General features: G+C 38.4%; 1 protein-coding gene across 1 annotated transcript in view; it reads left to right on the forward strand.

Annotated features, from left to right (window-relative positions):
- SVOPL (SVOP like) overlaps positions 1–22,692 on the forward strand; it is an 81,300-nt gene that overhangs the window by 19,231 nt on the left and 39,377 nt on the right. Inside the window, exons 5-8 of the mRNA XM_043968211.1 lie at positions 3,075–3,199; positions 4,713–4,776; positions 7,694–7,819; positions 11,912–12,040. Coding sequence (XP_043824146.1) covers positions 3,075–3,199; positions 4,713–4,776; positions 7,694–7,819; positions 11,912–12,040 — 444 coding nt within the window. The remainder of the gene's footprint in view (positions 1–3,074; positions 3,200–4,712; positions 4,777–7,693; positions 7,820–11,911; positions 12,041–22,692) is intronic.

The following is a 22,692-nucleotide window of genomic DNA, read 5'->3' on the forward strand; positions in this document are numbered from 1 at the left end:
AACTTTGGAGTGTCCCTTAGACAGCAAAGAAATATTTAAAGAAATGAGTTCAGGCTATTCTTTGGAAGGTCAAATACTGAAGTTGAAGCTTAAAAATTTTGGCCATAAAATGAGAAGATGGGACTTATTGGAAAAGACCCTCATGTTGCGAAAGGTTGAAGGCAAAAGGAGAAGGGAATTGCAGAGGATGAGGTGGAGAGTGTCATGGAAACAAGGAACATGAGGTGGGATAGATTTTGGGAGTTATTGGAGGATGGAAGGGCCTGGAATGATATGGTCCATGGGGTCACAAAGATTCACATGACTAAATGACAACAACAACAAATTATTTCTTGATTGTCTTTTCTTGATAACTACATAATTCACGGTCTTTTCTAATCTTTCACACATAGGATATCTTGAAAATCAATCAATGAATACCCTTAAAACTGTTTTGCCCCCAGCATGGATTTATGCAATGCATTGGTCAGGTCCTGTCATTCTTCTTGACTTTATCTTTGTGTCATTTCTACTTCCTGATATAGCACATCAGGTACAAGGTCTCTTGAGTCCAAATGTGGTAGTTCCTTTTCTATTCATGAGAATAGATTACTAAAAGAACACTGACAGATCTGTTCCATTCTACTTCTATTTGTTGACCGCCTTCTAGTTGTATATAGAAATGTTCTTGAATAATAATATAGTTATAAAGCATTTTAATGTTTAAAATGTGCTTTATGTGTATTATCTTATTCAGTCCTCACACCCATGTGAGGTAGGTGCTAATATTATCCCTAGTTTATAGATTAGGAAACTGAGACTTAGAGGACCTAATTGATTTATCCAGGGTCATACAGCTATAAAGTAAATGAGGCAGCATTTGCTTTGGGTATTGTTGATTCCAAGTCTGATTCTATTCATTGTCACATAGTTGTACTCCAGAATAATCTGTATTAGTTGGATCTTACATCAAGCTTCTTGCAAATTTATTTTTCCCTCTGTTACTTTTTGCTATTTTATGAATCAATATAGTTATAATCTTCTGTTGTCCTTCTACCATCAAGTTTTGCAAACGAGCTTGTACTCTAATGTAGTATTGCTCTTGCTTGGTAGCCATCTCTACTTGGCAAGGAAATTAATGACAATAAGGAGTTAATACCTTTGTTGTTTCCTACTTTCAGAGTCAAGAACTTATTTGAATAAATCCAACTGGAGCTGTTATTGTCTTTTATTTCTATCCTTTCCCCCCAATTCATATTGATTTCAGTCTTTTCTCTAAATTATCTAGTATCTGACTATACACAGGGAAACCGATTCAAAAGTGGTTCCCATGTTGGTAACCTGTCATTTCTTCTTTATTAAGATTTGATGTATTTCATTGTCATGCCATTTGGTGCTTGTGACAGCACCTTCAAACTCTTTTTAGAGGAATTATTCATGATATGCTTGTGCAACTTGTGAATAATTTATAAACCTTTGACTTCTTTCATTATTTAATCCCAAGGCATATTTTCCAATTTATTTTTCACCATCCTCTTGTCTGCACATCTTTGCAATGAAGTCCAAGAGCATCAAGGTTGGGAGGACTTTGTGAAATTCCCTGTGGTATTTCTCTCCTTCCTTGTTTTCTTAAACAGGCATTAGCACATAAGCATCAATGATCTTCATCGTTAATCTTTCGGCTTGCATTCATCATGAGCACTGTAAAGCAAGATGACCAAATATACCATGAAATTGTGCTTCTTGTTGCTTTGGGGCTTATGCAGAGATTTAATACAATAGCTCCTTTATTTGTTTCTCTGTGTAAGGCCTCAGATATATCCTCCCATTTCTGTTTAACTTCTTTATTTCGCCTAGTTTCATTTTTAGTGAGCTGTAAAATGGATATGTTTTACTTCTACCAGCAAAGTATCAACTTGTCAGTCACTGGACAAAGATTTTACTTTTTTATTGCCAGCAGTCATATTACTCTTTGTAGACAGTCTAAAAATAATGTGATTTTTGCATTTGCCTTCTTCCTTTCACCACTGTCAAAGAAGTACAAAGGGTTCACATTGGACTGAGAACTATTTTATATGTTTTACCCATTTTGAGGATCATTGTGGTCAAGAATTTACGTGGAAGGGGCAGCTAGATGGCGCCGTGGATAGAGCACTGGCCCTGGATTCAGGAGGACCTGAGTTCAAATCTGGCCTCAGACACTTAACAATTACTAGCTGTGTGACTGTGGACAAGTCACTTAACCCCAATTGCCTCATTTAAAAAAAAAAGAAAATTTATGTGGAAGCCATACTATTGGTGATGAGTCTCTCCTCACTTAACCAGCTTTGTCCTTTGACACATTCTGTCATTGGGACCGTGCTCAAAGCTTGTGTTCCACTGGCCAAAGCCTTCAAAAACTCAGAGTATTGTATAATTAGTAATCCAAGAACCCTGGGTTCTTGCTGACTATACTTATAGAATATAAACTCTGAGAGTTTCTGAGAGTCAGAACACCAGTGATGGATCGTGTGTCTGGTCTCCAAGCACCAGAAAGTCAAGCTAAGTTCTAATAAGTTAAGTTCTAATAAGCTAAGCAGCCAGAAGGCTGCTAGCAGGTGAAGACTTTTTTTCCCCACGGCAATTCATGAAAATCATTAATGAAAATGTAGAGAGTTTATGACCTTCTTAGCTAGAAAGGGATGAAATCATGGCAATACTGAATTAAGAGGTGTTATTATCATTATTTGATTCTCTAAAATATTAGAGGCTGCTTGGGTATAATGAAGAGAGAGAGTGGGAGAAGGAGGATCTGGGTTTTAGCTTTGGATGTATCATTAATTTGTTCCATGACAATAGACCTGAGTCACTTGTCTCTGGTGAGTCATTTTACCTTTTATAGTATAATTTCTCAAGTGTAAAAAGACAGAGTTAAACTAGGGGTCTCTAGGGTCCTTTCCAATTGAAATTTCTATACCGAATTTCTATACCAAATGCCTGCCTCTCTGAAAACATCCAGATGTTAAACATTCTGCACACTGTCAGAAATGAATTTTTACATCTGGACTGAGTCCACTAATAATTTTTTTGTTTGTTTCTTTATGTTTTGCCTTCAGATTTTGCTGATCTCTTTTCTCTGGGGGGCATATTTTTCCCTCTTGACCTCTTTTTCCCCATCATACATCTGGTTTGTCTTTCTGCGGACTATGGTGGGCTGTGGTGTGTCAGGACACGCACAAGGGTAAATATTTCACTTCTATCACACCAAGGAAAATGTCTGTCTGTAGACATGCTAGTGTTAATGACTATCAGCAATGACTAAATTGATTAACTGTCTCAATTATATTTTGTTTCTCAGATTTCAAGTTTCCTTTTTTAAAAGGAAAACCTAATAGTAACAGTCCATAAACATGTACTTAGTGTGTAACAAGGGAGAATAATCCTATAAGAAATTTCGTCCGAGTATCATAGGCTCGGACTTTCTTGGAAAGCTGGCCCACCATCATCAGGGGAGGTACTATGTATGACTGGCCTGCAGAGGGAGGGATTGGGGGCTTTCCTCCTGCCCAGCGGTACATTCTTGCCAGTCTCAAGTTTGCCCTTGCTACCTCTTCTCCAGATAGTCGTTCCTTGAACTTATAATTTCTGTTTCTATCAAAGCAACTGCCCATTCCAGTGTGGCCCCTCCTAAATTCCCTCCAAGTAAAATATTTGAATATTTGCAGATCTATTTGAACTCTGCAAATGTTATATTTTCATATCAGAGAGTTAGGTTTGGCAAATATTTTCAAGAGGCAATGGATGATAAGTAACAGTGTATAGAGTGCTGGACCCAGAGTCAAATCTGGCATCATACACTTACTAGCTATGTGACTCTGGGCAAATAACTTTTTGTCTATCTCAGTTTCTTCTTCTGTAAAATGGAGATAATAATAGCACATAACTCCTAAGGTTGTTATAAGGATAACATAAAATAATATTTGTAAAGTTCTTTGTAGTCCTTAAAGCCATGTTCTAGATCCAACTTCTATCAGCTCTTCAGAGCCAAATGTTAAATTTTCAGTGTGAGCATTTATCCCTTAGAAATTGGTAAATGGTATAAAGCAGGGCTTGATGTATTGTTGATTCTCTGGACTTAAGCAGGTGATAGAGAAATTGTTAATAATGCAATGAAATGTGTGTTGTGTGTTTTCAGAGAGCTGGTTTACCACCACACCTCTGCTTAAAGCTGTGTTATGATGTTATTATTCATTATTAAAGCTATGATGATGGGACCCAGGACTGGGGGTTAGAAGACCTCATTACTGTTCCCATCTTGCCCTTTTTACTAGCTGTGTGACCTTGAGAAAGTCACTGAAATCCCGATTCTCCATTTCCTCATTCACTAAATAGGTATACCTACCCCATGTGTACCTCACTGGGTTGTTACATAAATGTAAAGTGATGGGTTTATTGCTAATAATATCATCATTGTTTACCAATAACATTAAAGTTGAGTGTTTAAATTGAACAAATAATATTGAGAACAAAAGTCATGAAGAAGGAGATTGCTTGACTTAACAAATTTTATTTCCCTCCTCTAGACAATAGTATTATGACATAACAATAATTGATAAATTGAAATATAAATGATTTTGATATATTTTATACCCCTTGATTTCTCTGAGGTTTTGTAGCTCCTTTTGTAAAGAAAAAATTTAAAAATCAGAATTTATTTGATGAATATTAAATCCTCTTTTAAATTTTCTCTTTAGACTAATCATAAAAACAGAATTTTTGCCTACAAAATACAGAGGTTATATGCTACCCTTATCTCAGGTGAGTAAATATTCTATGGAAATAAAAAGCAGGAAAGACTTGCTTGAGTGAAGAGAGTTGCGTTTTTATCTTCATATCCTTTGTGTTTAGTTCAGTGCTTGGCTAGGCATACAGTAAGTGCTTAATACATTTTTAAAAATTAAAGTCATGTAACCTATAGAATTTTATCATCTTAACATTGGAAAGAACCTCAGATCCCATCTAGCCCAACCCATACCTCAAGCATAGATCCCCTTTGATATAAAGTGAAAAGATATAAATATATAAATTGCATGCATAAAGTAAAAAGTGACTAGTCCTGATTAACATAGTATTATTATTATTATTATTATTATTATTTTAGGCAATGGGGGTTAAGTGACTTGCCCACAGTCACACAGCTAGTAAATGTCAAGTGTCTGAGGCTGGATTTGAACTCAGGTACTCCTGAATCCAGGGCCGGTGCTTTAACCACTGCGCCATCTAGCTGCCCCCATAGTATTATTTTTTGTCTGTCACAGAAATGCTTTTTTTGGTTAACGAATAATAACGGAAATATTTTAAATGTAAATTAAAATCCAAAGTTGATTTTTCTATCTTAAACTTGAAAAAAAATTTGGTTAGGTAGGAAATGAAAAATAATGATGTTTAACAGAAATTATATTATGTAATACAAATCAGGGAAGTTATTTTCTGGCTAACTGACCAATGGTTAAAAAAATTGATTCATACTATTTCTTGTTTTTTAGTGAGGCAATTGGGGTTAAGTGACTTGCCCAGGGTCACACAGCTAGTAAGTGTTACATGTCTGAGGTCAGATTTGAACTCAGGTACTCCTGACTCCAGGGCCGGTGCTCTATCCACTGCGCCACCTAGCTGCCCCAATTCATACTATTTCTATGAAAATGTATTGATTAAATTAAAATTTGACTTGTTTTCTTATTTTTTTTAAAGTTTTTTGATGCTGTTTCTTTTGTATTAATGTCATTTCCCAACATTCTATCCTCATAAATACATCCCACCTCCTTTGTAATGTAGAAATACAGTTAAGCAAAACAGATTGATATATACTAACTATATCAGACAGTCTATTTTTCATTCTGTACCCATAGCTTACCTCCTCTCTACTGAAAGGAGGGACTCCTTTTACCATCGGTCCTCTGGAATCAGGATTGGCCTTTGCACTGTTGTGTGTTCTGATATGTTTTTAATGTTGTTTTCCTTTTCATTATTGTAGCCAGAATAATCTTCCTCTTCACCATTCCATGAGGCACATTCCAAATCATTCACATGCCATACTTTCTTTGGCAGCCCCCCCACCCTCCATCAATGTACTCCCACTTTCCTTCCAGGGTTTCTTTTGTTTTTTTTTTCCCCCACTCTGGAATTTTTTTTTTTTTTTACTAATAAAAGAGCATATCCTTTGTGTTTGGAGTATATGTCCAATAGTGTTTTGGCTGGATCAAAAGACATACACAGAGGGGCAGTTAGGTGGCGCAGTAGATAAAGCACCGACCCTGGAATTCAGGAGTACCTGAGTTCAAATCCGGCTTCAGACATTTGACACTTACTAGCTATGTGACCCTGGGCAAGTCACTTAATCCTCATTGCTCCACCAAAAAAAAAAAAAAGTTCTGTCACTTCTCTTTTTAAAGCATAATTCTAAATTTCTTTTTAGTCAGTAAGCACTTATTATAAGCTGCTTACTCTATATCCAGCACTGTGCTGAGTGCTGGAAATATAAAGACAAAAACACGGTCCTTGCCTTTAAGAAACTGACATTCTAAAGGAGAAGGCAAGATGCAAATAACTATGTATATAGAATACATAGGAAGGTGATCTTTGAATCTTCGAGGCAAGTAGGTGGTGCAGTGGAGAGAGCTCCAGGTTTGGAGTAAGGAAGACCTGAATTTAAATACAACCTTAAACACTTATTAACTGTGTGATCCTGAATAAGTCATTTAACCTCTGCCTGCCTTAGCTTCTTCCTCTGTAAAATGAGGATAATAATAGCAACTATATCCCAGGATTGTTGTAAGGAGCAGATAAGATAATTGTAAAGCATCTAGAACAGCACCTGGCACATAGGCTCTATAGAAATATTTTCCAAAGAAGGAATTTGCAGAATGATTGGATCAGCTTATAGCTCTACCAGCCATGTATTACTGTGCCTGCATAGATTTTAATTAATATACTTCCCCGCTTCCCCCTCCCCCGGTTCTTTCTCATCTGTAATGTCATTTTATTTTCTTGGCATTCCTAGTGATTGCCCACCATTTCACCTTCCCTGAGTTAAAAAGGGCTAGTGTTGATTCTTCCATTTTCTGGTTCTTCTGTGATGCCTCAACCTCAGTTGACTTGGGTGGGGGGTGGGGAGGATACCTCTGGTTTTTTTAAGATGATGCCAACAGACACAAGATCTGGCTGGTGCTAACTAGTAAGCTAGAAAGGCTTCAGGTATGGGCTCTGTGACTGACTTTGTCACTGCTTAAAGTTTCTTGTCAGGTTGGCCATAGGGTGATGGAATTTCTTGGCCAAAGCAACTCTCAAAGCCTGTTTCTGGGGTCATATAGGGGTTGCCATCTGTATCAGTTGAAAGAATAGCTAAGGAGAATGAAGCCATAGATTGTTGGAACTTTTTTTGGATGAGGAAATTTGAGGCTCAGGAAGTCCACACATAATGGTATAGTCATTCAGTGGCATGACCTAGATCTCCTGTCTCCTCTGTCCATTAGTGCTGGAGACAGTATGCCAGGTTAGCATGCTGCTGATTACTGTTGATAGAGGGCTCTCAGAATCCCCATGAACATCAGTGATGATTGGATTGCTTATGATGATAAATTCTCAGACAAGACCTTTGGGAAAGAAAAGTGCTTGTTATAATTAAACAACGTTGATTTCTGTTGCTTTTAACCCTTATTATTTTTTCATTGATTAGGTTTTCTGGCTTGCTGGCTCCCTGCTAATCATCGGATTGGCATCAGTGGTCAATCCAACCATTGGTTGGCGATGGCTTATTCGCATTGCCTCCATTCCTGGCATCATACTCATCCTGGCCTTCAAGGTGAGGGTGGTCTAGGTCACTAGGTTTTCTGCTGCTGGCAGACCAGCTACTTTACTACCCTTACACAAATGTCTTGTCCTGACGTTGCTCATGCTTCACCAGCCCCTACCAACACCTAGAACGCTATATTTTTCCTCTCTACCCATTCATATCTACTGCCTCCTTTAAGTTAGGGTTTAGTATTACTTTCCTTAGACACCCCTGATTAACTATACTCTCCCTAATAAATCTCAGTTTAGCGCTTATATCAACAATGCTTGGCCACGTAGATTTAGAGTTGAAAGGGATTATCATAATGTTAAAGCTGAAAGGAAGCTTAGAGGACATCTAGTCCAACCTTTTCATTTTACAAATGAGGAAATTGAGTCCCAAAAAGGTGATTTAGAATCGAGAAATTGCAAAAGGCTTCTTGTAGAAGATGGGATTTTAGTTTGGATTCGAAAGAAGTAAAGGAGCCCAAGAGGGAGAGATGGGGAAGAATTCCATGTAGGACGATCAATGAAAATGCTTGGAGTCAGGCTATGAGCCTCTTGTTCAGGGAATAGTAAAGAGGCCAGTATCACTGGATGAAGTGTAAGAAGACTGGAAAGGCGGGGAAGTGGCACTAGCTTATGAAGGGCTTTGAATGGCAAACACAAGATTTTGTTTTTGAACCTGAACCTGATAGGGAGTCACTGGAGTTAACTGAGTTGGGGGAAAGCAGTTTAGGAAAATCACTTTGGTGTCTGAGTCGATGATGGATTAAAATAAGGAAAGTCGTGGCAGAAAGACTAGCCAGCAGGCTATTGCAATATTGTAAGTATGAGGAGATGAAGGCTTGTATCAGGGAGGAAGCAGTATCACAAGAGAGAAGGGGGTATATTTAGGAGAAGTTACAGAGGTAAAATTGGTGGGAGTTGGCAACCAATTGGATATGAGGGTTTGAGAGCTATTGAAGAGCTGAGGGGGGCAGCTAGGTGGCACAGTGGATACAGCACTGGCCCTGGATTCAGGAGGACCTGAGTTCAAATCCAACCTCAGACACTTGACATTTACTAATAGCTGTGTGACCCTGGGCAAGTCACTTAACCCTCTTTGCCCTGCCAAAAAAAAAAAAAAAAAGCTGAGGAGGAGACATGGATTGGAAGCCTGGGGGACTAGAAAGATGATGGTGCCTTTGGCAATAATGCAAAAATTTGGTAGGAGGTAGGGTTTGGAGGTAAAGATTATGAGTTCTGTTTTACATGTGTTGAATTTAAGATATCTATAGGACATCCAGTTAGAGATTTTCCAATAGGCAGCAAAAAGGGTTAAATCTGGAGAAGTACATTTGAGAATGACCAGCATAGAGATGGTAATTGAATTCTTGGAATCTAATGAGATATCATCAGGTGAATTAAGACAGAAGAAGATAAAAGACCCCTCTGGGGAACATGCATTGTTAACAGGCATGACTTGAATGAGATCCAGTAAAAGGAGGCTTGGGAGTGGTCAGACAAGTAGATAGAAAACCTGGAGGGTAAGGTTCTGAAACTCTAGAGAGAAGAGTGTATCCAGGAGTAGAGGGTGTGATTGACAGTGTCAGAGGCTGCAGAGAGGTCTGGAAGAATGAAGATTGAGAAAAGGTCATTGTATTTGGCAATTAAGAGATCACTGGTAGCTTTGGAGAGAATAGATTGAGTTGAAAGATGAGGTGGAAAGCCAGCCTGTAGGGAATTAAGATGAAAGTGAAAAGAGAGGAAGAGGAGGCATCTGTTGTGGACAGCCTCTTCAAAAAGGTTCTCAGCAACAGTTCTCAGCAATGCAATGGTCTAAGACAATCCCAAAGGACTAATGATTAAGCATATTATCTACTTCCAGAGAAAGAACTGATATTGTTGGAATACAGACTGAAGCATGCTATTTTTCACTTTCTTTCATGCTTTTTTTTTCTTATTTGAGTCTTCTTATACAAAACAACTAATATGGAAACGTTTTACATGATTGCACATGTATAACCTCTATTTGACTGCTTATGTCTCAGGGAGGGGGTAGGGAAGGAAGGGATGGAAGGAGAGCTAGAATTTAGAACTCAAAACTTTCAGAAAAATGTTTAAAAATGGTTTTGACATGTAATTGGGGGAAAATAAAAATATATTAAAAAAAAGTTTATCAACAACTACTACAACAAAATTATCAACAAAAGGCATGAGAGGGTGGCTAGGTGGCGCAGTGGATAAAGCACTGGCCCTGGATTCAGGAGGACCTGAGTTCAAATCCAGCCTCAGACACTTGACACTTACTAGCTGTGTGATCCTGGGCAAGTCACTTAACTCTTATTGCCCCACCAAAAAAAAAAAAAGGTATGAGAGATATGGGATGATAACAAGTGGGAATGGATGGATCAAGGGAGAAGTTTTTGAGAATGGGAGAGATATGGGAATGTCTGTGGGCAGTAGGGAAGTAACCAGTGGACAAGGAGAGACTGAAGATAAGTGAGAGATGTAGGGATGATGTAGAGGAGCAATTGGCTGGAGGTGACAGGATGGAATGGGATCTCTTGTGCATTCAGAGGGGTTGGCCTTGGGGTGAAGGAGGAGATGGTGAGAGAAAGCATCTGAGTGATATAAGATGAGGAGGAAGGGAGAAAAGGGAGCTCTTGACAAAAGAATTTAATTTTTTTTTCTCCAGTAAAATATGAAGCAAGGTGTTCTACACGAGAGAAGTTTGTTAAAATATTTAAGGACAACAGTCCTTCTTTCCCCCTTGAGCCTTTTTTTCTTAAAGTTAAGCATCTTTAGTAATGTACCCTAAGAATATAGTCAATAAGAAAAAGAAGCCATCCGTATGAAGATATTTTTACTGGCTTTGTCATTGAAAAAAACAGCTTTGAGTCAACCTAAATAAATGGCTCAATAAACTGGCATGTGAGGTAATGAAATACTAGAGGGGAGAACTAGGTGGCACAGTGGATAAAGCACCGGCCCTGGATTCAGGAGGACATGAGTTCAAATCTGACCTCAGATACTTGACACTTACTAGCTGTGTGACCCTGGGCAAGTTACTTAACCCTCATTGCCCTGCCAAAAAAATAAAAATAAAAATAAATACTAGAATGTAAATGAGATAACAAATATGAGATATATTGATTAGTGTGGAAAAATATATAAAATAATGTGAAGCGCAGGAAGCTGAAACTAGATAGTGTCCACTGTTTAGAAGAAAATGATGGCTGAAGAAAATGGAAAGAAACAGAAGTGATTAATTTATGTGGTTATTTTAATATATATATCAATTCATTTTCAAGTGTAAATAGTCATATATGTATATATTGATGTTTAAAGTTATCTTTACTATTTAGAAAAGTAAATATACCTTAAACATCCTCACATCCCTAGTTACTTCAGCCATTCTTCACATGACATGGTTTCTAAACTTTCAAGCATCTTTCTCACCTTACTTTGGTGTGAGAGGAAGAGACAGCTCATCAGTGCTGAAAATATGGGGCCAAAATTTGAATGTTGTACTCCAGATGTGATGTGACTGACATGTGCCAAGCACCGGGGGACTATCATTTCCCACGATGAGGACTCTAGGCCATGTGCTAATGCAGTCTAAGATATCATTAGCTCTTTTTAGCAGCCGTGTCATGATGTTGATTCATATTGAGCTTTCTCTCAAGTGAAACTCCAGATATTTCTTCATGTGAATTGTTGCTAAACCAGGTGTCCCCCATCCTTGGTTTGTACAATTGAATTAAAAAAAAAAACCCAAACACAAACTCAAATATTGAACTTTGTTTATTTCCATTGCACTTTATCTTTCTGGCTTCAGCCCAACATTACAGTCGGTTGAGGTCATATTCAATAAAGCTTGCTGCTGTTATTTAGTATAGTAGTTATCCCTGGCAGTCTTGTGCCATCTGGAAACTTGATTTGCCCTCCTTTATGCTTTTCTCTGGCTATAGTCTCCTCCTGTATCAGGAAACCTTAATGGAAAAGATCCCATAAGAGACACTTTAATGATTTGGAAGGGAAAGTTCATTCTATGGGGGAAATAGTCCTATTTCTTATGATGTAAAACAGATGGAAGTTGAATGATGACCTTTTCTTATTGCAACATGTGTACCGGCAGTTCATTCCTGAATCAGCTCGATTTAACGTCTCCGTGGGGAACACCCAGGCTGCTGTGGCTACTTTGGAGCGCATCGCCCGTATGAACCGATCAGTCATGCCAGAGGGAAAGCTGGTGGAGCCTGCCTCGGTATGCATTCGAACTCAGTGTCTTCTCCCAAGTCTCACATAGGGATTGCCTTGAAATGTGACCCCAAATTCACCACCTTTTGGAATGGAATTATGAGAAAACATACAATTGAGTCTCTCCTAGACAACATGACTAATTCATTCTGCCAGAAAATTCCAGGGTTTGGATAGAGGCTAAAGAGTTGGCTTGTTTGTGTAAGTGAGGTTTGTTTTCCTTATCTTTGTTTCCTAATTCTGTCCCCAAGCAGTTTAAGAATTTTTTCATATAAAAATTTTTTACTATTTTCCAGTTACATTTAGAGATAGTCAGTTTAAGATTTAATGTGATAGGAGAACCATTTAAAAATAAATGGAGTCCAGCATATTTGTAATTGTATCTGCTTGCCTCTGGCAGAACTGGTAGAAAAGTGGATAATTCATTCTGTTGGCTGATTGTTCTGGTTACATCACAACAATCTGACTGATTTTTTTTCATGAAACTGATTGACCATTTGGTTCTTTTGGTACTATGGAGACCTCGCTACGTGGGCTCCACTTACCCATAAAATAGACAGAGGTCATATTTCCTCTTGGGCTTTGGCTTAAGCTAATAGCCACAGCATGGAATACAAATAACAAATTACTTAAATCTCTTTCCATTTGAGATTCTGTTTGCAAAGGCAATTTATTTGTGGCCCTTGCTCATGGCATTGGTGATTATGATTAGCAAATACATGTCTTTCATTTAAAAAACCAAATTTCGAGAAATTAGAGAACCCATTAGAGAACTAAATTTAGTTAAGACATTCATATTTGCTGTTTGGCCTTCAGCATGGATTATATATTTGTGTATTTACCTTGGTGTGTTTTCGCAGCATAATATTTGGTGCATGTTTGCAGCAGGTATGTGAAGTTCTATTAAGGTCAATATTAGCCACATACTTTCTAGCTAATTTGAGTCTCTCAAATATAACAGAATCAAACAGCAACAATTATTACAAACAGTAAAACAAACCTAGATTATTATCATTTTAAAGATGAATTTAAGTTTAGCTTCCTTCTTATTTGGGAATGAAATAATTACCATTTCGAGTGTGTATTCTGTTATTCTTTTATTTTTTCATAAATTTCTTCCTATTTATCACCTAAAGCTAGCTGGATGATGATAATAATAATGTCTGATTACATGCTAAGATTAAGGGATAATAGGTAAAAGACCAACAGAGTGTTTTGCTGATACCCTCCATGTCGGGGAATATCAAGAAAGGTGTATATGGACACCCCATGGCAAATTTGTGGGAGAACAAGGGCAAGGGTCTCAAAGGATGGACAGACATAGATGGATTGCAACTTGCATCATTGGAAGAAACTTCTAAATCAATGAGAGCACTTCTCCATTTGAGAAATAGTATTGGTAGTAGCAGCAGCAGCAAGAGTAGTAGTAATAGTATTTATATAGTGCTTTAATGTTTTTAAAATGCTTTACATGTGAACTCATTTGACTAAGAACACAAGATGATGTTTTCATGTCTGTTACTGATAAGTATATGTGAAATTTCCTCCGAATATTCTCAGAGTATGTCGAATCTTTCTGTTTTTGTATAAAAATCCAATGGCTGGGGCGGCTAGGTGGCGCAGTGGATAGAGCACCGGCCCTAGAGTCAGGAGGACCTGAGTTCAAATCCAGCCTCAGACACTTAACACTTACTAGCTGTGTGACCCTGGGCAAGTCACTTAACCCCAATTGCCTCACTAAAAAAAAAAAAAAATCCAATGGCTGACATTTCCAAGGTCACCACAGCTCAGAGGATTCTGATTGGCAGCAACCAGGAGGAAATTTTAAAAAAAAAGTAGAAGCAGGTTTTTAGGTTCTTGATAGACAATGACTTTGGCAAGTTTTGCTCTTAGCCATTTCCCCTCCAAAGTCACTCAGAGGGAGGTAGCCAGGTCTGCCTGTGAACAAGCCAGTTATGTCTGGTCTATGCTTGTGAAATATCCTTGATTAGTTGCCCTGCAGGATTTTTGGTGTTTTAATATTCACACATTTCTCTTTTAAGATCTAGGGTCGGGGGCAGCTAGATGGCACAGTGGTTAAAGCACCGGCCCTGGATTCAGGAGTACCTGAGTTCAAATCCGGCCTCAGACACTTGACACTTACTAGCTGTGTGACTCTGGGCAAGTCACTTAACTCTCATTGCCTAAAAAAAAAAAAAAAAAAAAAAAGATCTAGGGTCTTCTCTTTAATATGTATATTATATATTCTACATATATATGGAATATTCTTTTCTTTTTAAATTTTGTGTTCCAAATTCTCTCCCCTCTCCTCCTTTGCCACACCTACTGAGAAGGCAATTATACATGTGAAGTCAACCAAATATATTTCTGTATTAGTCATATTTCAAAAAAAAAAAGCAAGAAAAAAAAAGTGAGAAAATTATACTTCATCTTGCACTCCAAGTTCGTCAACTCTAGCATTTTTTCATCATGAGTCCTTTGGAATTGCCTTAGATCATTGTCTTGGATCACTGTGTTAATCAGAGTAGCCGAGTTTTTCACAGTTGATCATCATAACAACATTGCCGTTACTGTGCACAGTGATCTCCTGGCTGTTCTCATTTCACATTGCATCAGTTCATCTAGATCTTGCCATGTCTTTCTGAAACCACCCCCCCCCCCCGGGTCATTTCTTATAGCACAATATGACTCCATCACAACTGTATGCCCCAACTTATTCAGCCATTCTTCAATTTCCAATTCTTTGCCACCACAGGAAGAATTGCTATAAATATTTTTGTACATGTAGGTCCTTTTCCCCCCCTTTCTTTGAGGTATAGACCTAGTAGTGAGATTGATGGGTCAAAGGTATTCGCAGTTTTATACCCTTTTGGGCCTAGTTCCAAATCACTCCCCACAATGGTTGGACCAATTTACTACTCCGCCAACAAAATCATTAGTGTACCTATTTCCCCTCATTCCTTCTAGCAGTTGCCATTTCTAATAGGTGTGGAGTGGTACCTCAAAGGTGTTTTAATTACATTTCTCTCATCAATTATGATTTAGAGCCTTTTTTTCATATGATCATAGATGGCTTTGAGTTGTTCTGAGAACTGCCTATTTATATCCTTTGACCAGTTATCAATTGGGTAATGGCTCTTATTTTTATAAACTTGGTTCAGTTCTATACTCATTACAGATTTGAGAAATAAGGCCTTTATCAGAGAAACTTGGGGTAAAATTTTTTGATATTACTTCATTGTCTATGGTACCTTTTAGCATAATGCAGTTTCCCTCATTATCACATTTAATTTGGTCTGTTTTTGCTTTTGTTTTGTCTGAGATCATGATTGCTACCCTTGCCTTTTTTTCTTAGCTAAAACATTAGATTCTTCTTCAGCTCTTTATTTTAACTCTGTGTGTCTTTTTCAAGTGCATCTCTTGCAAACAACATATTGTTGGATTCTGATTTCTAATCAGTTCTGCTATCTGCTTCTGTTTTATGGGTGAGCTCATCCCATTAACATTCACAGTTATGATTACTAACTGTGTATTTCCCTGCATCTCATTTTCTTCTGTTTCTTCTCTTTTTTTATCCGTTCCTTCTCAAAAGTCTATTTTGCTTCTAAACACTGCTTCACTTAAGCTGTCCTCCCTTTTATCACTCCTCTCCCCTTTTGGTATCCTCTTCTCCTCCTGTTTCCATATTGGATAAGTTGCATTTCTATACACAACTGATTGTTTACGTATATTCTCCCCTCTTTGAACCAATTCTAATGAAAATGAAATTCAAGCATTGCCTGTTCTCTGCATTTCTCCCTCCTCTGTAAAAACTCTTCCTTGTGTGCCTCTTTAATGCATGAAGAGTTTTCCTGTTCTACCCCATTCTCCTTCTCCCAGTGAATCTCTTTCTTACCCCTTCATTTTTTTTGAAGATCATTCCAACATCTATGTTAACTCCTTTTAACGATCCTAATAATGAAAAAGTTCTTAGCAGTTATCATCTTCCTGCATAGTAATATAAATAGCTTAATTTTATTGAGACCCTTATGATTTCTTTTTCACATTTACCTTTTTGTGCTTCTCTTGAGTTGGAGTGTCAAATTTTCTATTTATGGGTTTCCATGATATTCTATTCCCATGGGTTTTTTTTGTATCATAAATACTTGAAACTCCTCTATTTCATTAAATATCCATTTTCCCCCTGAAGGATTATACTTAGTTTTGCTGGGTACATCATTTTTGGTTGTAATATAAGGGCCTTTGCCTTCTGCAATATCATATTCCAAGCCCTCTGCTTTAATGTGGAAGCTGCTAAATCTTGTGTCATTCTGATTGTAGTTCCGCAATATTTGAAATATTTCTTTCTGGCTGCTTGAAGCATTTTCTCTTTGACCTGGGAGCTCTAGAATTTAGTTATAATATTCCTGGGAGTTTTCATTTTGAGATTTCTTTTAGGAAGTGATTGGTAGATTCTTTAAATTTCTATTTTATCCTCTGTATTTAAGGTATTGGGGCAGTTTTCCTTGATAATTTCTTGAAATATTATGGTTGGGCTCTTTCTTTGATCATGGATTTCAGGTAGTCTCATAATTCTTAAATTATCTCTCCTTAATCTATTTTCCAAGCAACTCGTCCTTCCTATGAGGTATTTAACATTTTCTTCTATTTTTTTCACTCTTTTAACTTTGTTTTATTTTTTCTTGATGTCTCATGGAATTATTAGCTTTTATTTGCTCAATTCTAACTTTCAAAGAATTATTTTCTTCATTGAGCTTTTATACCTCTTTTTCCATTTATCCAATTCTGTTTTTTTTTTAGGAATTCTTTTCTTCGGTGAATTTTGGTGCTTTTTTTTTTTTTTAACCATCAGGTCAATTCTGGTTCTTGAGGTATTTTCTTCAATATTTTTTGTGCCTCTTTTACCAAGTTGTTAATTTTCTTTTCGTGATTTTCTTATATCACTCATTTCTTTTCCTATTTTTCCCTCTGCTACTCTTATCACTTTCTTTAACTCTTCCAGGAATTATTTCTGATCTTGGGTCCAATTAGCATTTTTCTTTGAGGCTTTGTTTGTAACTGTTTTCATATTGTCTTCTAAATTTGTTTTGGTCTTACCTGTCATAGTAGTAACTTTGTTATGGTTAAATTACTTTTTGTTGCTTGCTCATTTTCCAGCCAATTTCTTGACTTTGAATTTTATGTTAAAGTTGGGATCTACTCACTCAGAGATGGGGAGGCAGTGTTCAGAGCTTTAGGCTTTTTCATGCTATTATTTTCAGAGCTAGTTCTGATGGTTTGAAAGTTTGGGGTGCTTCCAAGGTGGTGTGATTCTGAGGGAGGTATGGTTTCTGCTTTCCTGGTCTGAACTCTAGTTCAGGAAGAGCCTCTGATCCCCTTCATTCACAAATGCTTGCATTCTCTTTGCCTTGGCCCTGCTCCCTTATGACCAACCGCCAGTACTCCTCTCTGCTCTGGAACTGTCTATGGGCAAAAGTTACCAACCAGTGTCATTTGTATCCAGTGCCAACAAAAGACCCCTGTATTCTCTTTCCGACCAGTTGTCTGACCCCCTTTACTGTCTCTGGACTAAGAGATCCCAAAGCAGGCTTTTATTCTGGTAGCACAAACTCCTCCTAGCAACCTCTCAAGTTTTCTTATGTTGGAAAAATGTCTCATCCTGACCTTTTGTTGGCTCTGCTGCTACAAAATTTGATTTGAAGTGTTATTTTAAAGTTGTTTAGGGGGCAGCTAGGTGGTGCAGTGGATAAAGTACCGGCCCTGGATTCAGGAGGACCTGAATTCAAATCCGGCCTCAGACACTTGAAACTTACTAGTTGTGTGACCCTGGGCAAGTCATTTAACCCTCATTGCCCCACTAAAAACAAAACAAAATAATTGAAGGAAGTTGAGTGAGGGGAGAGGGAAGTAACATTTCCTCTCTGCTGTTTCTAACCTCTGCTGACCCCATTGCCCTCCTGGAGAAGAGCACTGTCCTGTGGTGTGATTTCAGGAATAATGCAAAGCCATGCTATAAGAAATGGGTCTTTCATTGAAATCTGTCCATTGGCCATTCACCCCTTTACACTGAGACTTTCATGACTGCCAATATGGAGATATACTCAAGGACTAATATTTTCAACCTTCTCCATCATTTATATCTAAGCACGTGGGCATTTTGGATCCTTTTCAGAGAAGAGGTTTGATAGCAGAAGGGAATATTCCCTGCATGCCTGAGAGAGGTGGCACCATAGGGATGGGGAAAGGGAATAGAACAGGGAATGAGGGATGATCAAAGACAGATGTTGCCAGATTCAGAATGTAGTCCTTGTGTCCAAGCCTTCCTCCTGGCTGAAGGTCAAGAGGAGGCTTTGGGAGGAATTTTCACTTCTCTGTTCATTGGCCCAAATAATTTGGATAATACGCTATCTGACAACCTTGTCTGCCTCTAGTCAGAAACTCTTTTTACAGGTGTTTGAGTTGATAAGACTCAAACTTTGAACAAACCTATTTATTTTCATTTATTTATTTAATTTATAGTCAGAAAGATGGGTGTGTGCTGGCTAAAATGGAGCACAATGTCAAAGGGCTTTGTCGTTGGCAGATATGTATGAATGTAATCATAGTCACACACACAGATATAAAGGGAGAAAAATAGACCGGAAAGGTGGAGGGCAATGGGCCTTGACCTCTTCGATGAGTTTCTGTCCTTCCTCAGTTTCATCTGCACATCTCTTTGGTGGTGTGGCTCCAATTTCCACATACTGCTGATTTTTTTTTTAACAGAACCCCCAGAATTAGTTGGGAAGGTACAAAATTCCCATTACAGGTTAAATTAGAGTTTAAAAGAATTTCTGAACTTAAGTCAAATAGTTGTCTTGGATTAGAGACTTTAATTAACATCAGACACAGATTGTTAAAAGAATAGACTTTATGGGTCAGCTAGGTGGCGCAGTGGATAAAGCACCAGCCCTGGAGTCAGGAGGACCTGAGTTCAAATCCAGCCTCAGACACTTGACACTAGCTGTGTGACCCTGGGCAAGTCACTTAACCCTCATCGCCCTGCAAAAAAAACAAAAAACAAAAAAGAATAGACCATGCTATGTTAGAATACCTAGGTCTGGTTTAATGGATGGGAATCAAGAACCTATTACATGGCCCTAAAGATCTTAAGTTCTAGGAGATGATAGTAGCAAAGAGAAGAGTGGTGACGATGAGTCCAGTAGAGATGACATATCCAGCATAAAGCTGCATAAAAACATCACCAGAAGACCTCGGCATCCCTTTAATGCAGGAGATGTGTGCCTTTCCCTGGCCATACACGTTTCTTGTGTGTGCACGCATACAAGTGCCCTGACACGTGCTCCTTCACACATGTTCCTTGGCCAGAAGTGTTCCCTACAGCCACGGCCTTCCATGCATATTCCCTGGGTATGTGTGCCCTTCCCCAGCGGTGCTATTGTACCCTGTAGGCATCTTTTCTTGTTAAATGAATTAACAAAATATCTTTTTGTTTAAAATGTACATTATGGATGGTCAAAGTAGGGATGTTGCTGAGGACTTATGAACTATGGTTTTGAGTGGGTGTTGACCCATGGAATGCTTTTAACGTAGGGTAACTTTTGGGGAGGCCAATATCTTAGGAGGGTACCCCAGGCGCTACATATACATTGGCTAAGTGAAATAGCTACAACTCCTATCAGAGCCCATAGAAAAGAACAACATTGGTCATTCCTGCCCCAGGTAGGGATCAAACAGGATTGTTCTTTCAGGGCTGTCTGCACAACAAGAAAGGCCGGAGAAGACCACCTCCCAGCGTCTTTTCTCTTTCTTCTCTGGACATTTAAAAATCGGAACCATATGTGGGTTTATGCTGGACCTTGATTCTGGCAGGATATAGGGAATACTGACATCTGATTTTCAGGGAGGTGAGATGCAAGGAACCTTTCCTCTTCCTACTGCTCAGGATTTTTATCACAGCGGGGACCAAAGGTCAGGTTTTTCCTTCAGTAGCTAACTGCTTTGGAAACTTTCAGATATTGGCCTTCAGTATTCTCCTTGTGTTCCTATTCAGAATCCCACGTTGCTAGGCTTGCTGTTTGTTCCTGCTTCCTTTACATCTCCTTAACCTTCATCAGATGAGAGCTGATGCCAGTCACTCCCTTTTGATGTGGGAGGCAAAAAGGGGTTAATAGAAAAACCTAAGATCCAAGCTCTAATTCAGATATTAGCTCTAAAAGGGAGTCAGACCCCAGTTAATGGATAACTAACTTATGCTAGGTTCTTGTGCTCACATAAATCAGTACCCATAACGGGAACAGAGGGACCTAGGCCATGGAGACCTGAAAACAAAAAAGGAATTGACAGTCCACAGAAATTCAGACATACTCTCCCCCCCCACCAGCTCAGTGTCTAGCAATTTGGAAAACACCGCTGCTGCAGGGGTTTCCACACCAAAAACCTTTCCCTTGTACTTCATGAGAAGGGCATCTCTGTTCCCAATAGCATGCTGACTGTCTTTTTTCATAGTTTGATATCCTCTCTTCTCTAGCACCTAAACAGTATATATCTTGCCTGTTTAATAATTCTCTTGAGTTTAGACTCTAGAGGTTCAGGAGAGCACAAAAATCTCTTCCCAATTGTTTCTTGGTCAAATATTCTGGGGCAAGTGGGTGGGAGTTATTCAGATTACTTTGGGCTATTTCCTAAAGCATTTCTGGGAAGGAGCAGGAACTACTATATATACATTCTTTTCATTACTGGGGAGAGGGAAAAAAAATTGTGGCGGTGTTGGGTTGTTTCTGTTGTGTCTGAGTCTCTATGAACCCATTTGGGGTTTTCTGGCAAAGATACTGGAGTGGTTTGCCATTTCCTTCTCCAGATAATTTTATAGATGAAGAACTAAGGCAAAGAGGGTTAAACAACTTGTCCAGGGTCACACAACTTGTTAAATGAGGCCAGATTTGAATTTATGAAGATGAATCTTTCTAATTCCAAGCCCAGTGCTCTAACCACTGCATCAACTATAATGATTTCTTTTTATCAATGAAACATTTCTCATTGGTATTCAGAGGTTACTGAATCTTATCTCTCTGAAAAGTAGACCTGGTATCCCTTGAATCCCTTGACAATAGCAAGGACCATTTGGTGATAAGCAACAGCAGTTTCCATCCCTACCCCCCAATCCTCCTGCAAAGGGCTAAAAGAACTCCAAGCTTTTCCTTCCCTTCTCAGAAACCTTAAAGTTTCACGTGTCCTAAATTGTTATCAACTAAGTAGTAGCCAACTGATTATTACTATACAGTTCCAACTGTTAAATGGCCAGGAGACAAAAGAGAAGCTAAGGTGGGAAGGCGATCTTCTCTGGATTTTCTTGACTGATTTCCCATGGATGACATCCCTGAGGATACTGGTAATAATCCTATGACTACCTGAAGGTTTCCCTAGACCTTTCAATTCAAGAAGTAAGATATTGTATGATCATTAATAAGGAAGTCATCCTTAGCAGAAGGTTCTAGAAACCGGCACCATAAACAGAATCAAATTTGTGTAAGATGATCATTGCTCCTCACTTTGTGAAGTTTTTTTTAAAAATTAAATTAGGGGCAGCTGGGTGGCGCAGTAGATGGAGCACCGGCCCTGGATTCAGCAGTACCTGAGTTCAAGTCCGGCCTCAGACACTTGACACTTACTAGCTGTGTGACCCTGGGCAAGTCACTTAACCCTCATTGCCCAGCAAAAAAAAAAAAAAAATTAGACATTTCTTGAAAACCCTTGATAATAAAAGATCTAGAACCTTCTCTCAAAAATGGTCACCAGTTCTGTGCCCACAATTCCTTTGCAGAATTTGAGGAATTAATACCTCAGGAATTAAGAAGCTAAAGCCTAGATCATTAGATAATTATTGAAAAACCATATGTATATAATTTCATTGCTCTAGTCTCTAAAAGTGCTAAACAATGATAACTCATGGTACAATTCTTTGTGATGGTAGTAGAGAGGCAAAAAGAGGAAGGACCAATGAATGTTTCTTCACCTATTGAAAAATAGTGGAGGGGGCAGCTAGGTGGCGCAGTGGATAGAGCATCGGCCCTGGATTCAGGAGTACCTGAGTTCAAATCTGGCCTCAGACACTTGACACTTGCTGGCTGTGTGACCCTGGGCAAGTCACTTAGCCCCCTATATAGTCCCGCCAAAATAAATAAATAAATAAATAGTGGGGGGGAAAAAAGGGACTCAAAAGATCAAGCTATATGGCTCCACCAAAAAAAAAAACCCCAAACCAAAACAAAACCAAAAAAGCCCAACATTTTAAAATTAAAAAAAAAAAATAGTGTCTGGCTCTAAAAAAAAAAAAGTAAAGAGAAATAGTGAAGAGAAAAAAATGACTCAATAATACACTGTATGGGGATAGGGGTCAGTAAGATTGGCCAGAGTCATTTGTTAAGATTTTCTTTTTCAATTGGTGGCATCAGTAAGGTTGGTGGTTGTTTATGTGATCATCAGGGGGTCAATCCCACAATTTTCTGGTCAGAAAGACTGGGATTCCATGTATGTATGAACTTGTTCCTATGACCGTTAGGTACTTTTCAGGTGTGTGACATCTGATTTTCACATGTCAGTCATGTGCATATTTCAACAGAAAGAATGCAGAAATTAGTGATGGAAGGGCTATTAAGC

Source organism: Dromiciops gliroides, chromosome 5, assembly GCF_019393635.1.
Source record: "Dromiciops gliroides isolate mDroGli1 chromosome 5, mDroGli1.pri, whole genome shotgun sequence".
Classification (NCBI taxonomy): Eukaryota; Metazoa; Chordata; class Mammalia; order Microbiotheria; family Microbiotheriidae; genus Dromiciops; species Dromiciops gliroides.